Source organism: Malurus melanocephalus, unplaced genomic scaffold, assembly GCF_030028575.1.
Source record: "Malurus melanocephalus ecotype Western Australia unplaced genomic scaffold, MMel_1.1 scaffold_369, whole genome shotgun sequence".
NCBI lineage: Eukaryota > Metazoa > Chordata > Aves > Passeriformes > Maluridae > Malurus > Malurus melanocephalus.
In genome coordinates this window covers 662,606-664,046 of record NW_026623601.1, presented here as the reverse complement: position 1 = coordinate 664,046, position 1,441 = coordinate 662,606, and the positions used below count along the sequence as shown (strand labels likewise).

Below are 1,441 nucleotides of genomic sequence, written 5' to 3'. Positions count from 1 at the left end.
TGTTGTCAGCACCCCAAGGACCCGAAGCACATGGCACATTGGAGTGGTTGRCATCATCACCAAGGCTGCACCCAAASCYTCAGTGCTAGTCAGTGCTGGATGTGTCAAATCAGATCTGCTCCAATAATCACAGCTGGGCTTTGGAGGAGGAAAGTGTTTTGAAGCTTCTCTGGGACATACCATGGGATCTGTTTATTAAACAAACAAAACACATTGTCCTACTGTCCACAAATTTCCCTTTGCTGGTGGAATCAACATCCCATCACAGACCCTCACTAGAAGACCCTGCTGTTTCCTTTCAACTGAGCATGCTTTGAAAGCCAGAAGGAACAGCTGCCTGCACAGGAAATGGAAAGCCAGGAAGAAAGGGGGAGAGAACCAGATTTTTTCATGATTATTCACAACACTCACCCTGTACAAACTCAATTCCTATTGCAACACAGAATTCCACCCTCATCGACACAGATCATGAATTAACAACTGGGTGTGACCCACCTGAGTCAGCTCCTTATGAGCACAGTTTACTCCTCCAATYGGGATKATGTTGGGCATCAAGGGCCTYGGATAGTCCAGCACAAATTCRTACCTCAGGAGCCAAACAGAGCCCTTGCGTAAGAGATCCAGCACAGTCACCTCCCGCTGGAGGAACTCKGAAGCCAGTTTGGAGTAAGGTTCAAAGGCAAAATCACAGAKGAAAGTAAGTGGGATGTCAAAGAGGAGRTTCTTCACCCGCTGGAGAAAGCTCATGCGGTCTGTGTTGTCTGTGAATACCCTGGGGACGTAGGAAGGGGGGTTGGGACACAGCCTTGCATCTAAATCTAACCCACACGGGGCTCCTCGTAGGAAATAAACAGAAGGAATGGAAAGATGCTCCGCCAGAATCAACCCACAAGTTGCTACAGGGTCTGTGAGGATGGCATCGAACTTGCTCTCTTCGAGGTACCCGATGAGCTCTTTGTTCTGCAGGAGGTGCTTACAGTTGGTGACCCAACAGTCAGTGAGGATTTTCATCCCTTTGAATGCTTCAAAAAGTCTCTTAATAATCCATCCTTCTTCAAAGACAGCATGAAGAAACACCTGGAATGCTTTGTCAAACTCTTCCTGTGTATAGGGAACTGGGTACATTTTCATGGCAAAGCTGTTTGATGGCTTGACGTGCAAAGTGACTTCAGGTGCCACCACCACCACCTCGTGTCCCCTCTGCTGGAGCATTTCCACCACTTCCCGCATGCTGAGCCAGTGGCTTCCGTCCGCTGGCACCACCAGGAGCCTTCCAGCAGCTGCCAGACCCAGCAGGGACAGGAGCAGAACCATAGCTCGTGGGGAAACACTGAGACCTGGGGCCATTCCTGCAGGGATCAGGTGAGTGCTTCCAAGGAAGGAAACTCCTGGCAGCTCTGGAGCTCGCTCTGCACTTTTAAGCAATCTGTGCCCCGCCCAA

General features: G+C 50.0%; 2 protein-coding genes across 4 annotated transcripts in view; both read right to left on the bottom strand.

Annotated features, from left to right (window-relative positions):
* Positions 1 to 1,441, bottom strand: part of LOC130580884 (UDP-glucuronosyltransferase 1A1-like) — a 36,952-nt gene that overhangs the window by 20,630 nt on the left and 14,881 nt on the right. The window lies entirely within an intron of this gene.
* On the bottom strand, positions 110 to 1,421 carry LOC130580889 (UDP-glucuronosyltransferase 1A1-like). The gene has a single exon (XM_057378670.1). It carries the CDS (start codon positions 1,345 to 1,347, stop codon positions 454 to 456), a length of 894 nt encoding a protein of 297 aa, XP_057234653.1. The 5' UTR covers positions 1,348 to 1,421; the 3' UTR covers positions 110 to 453.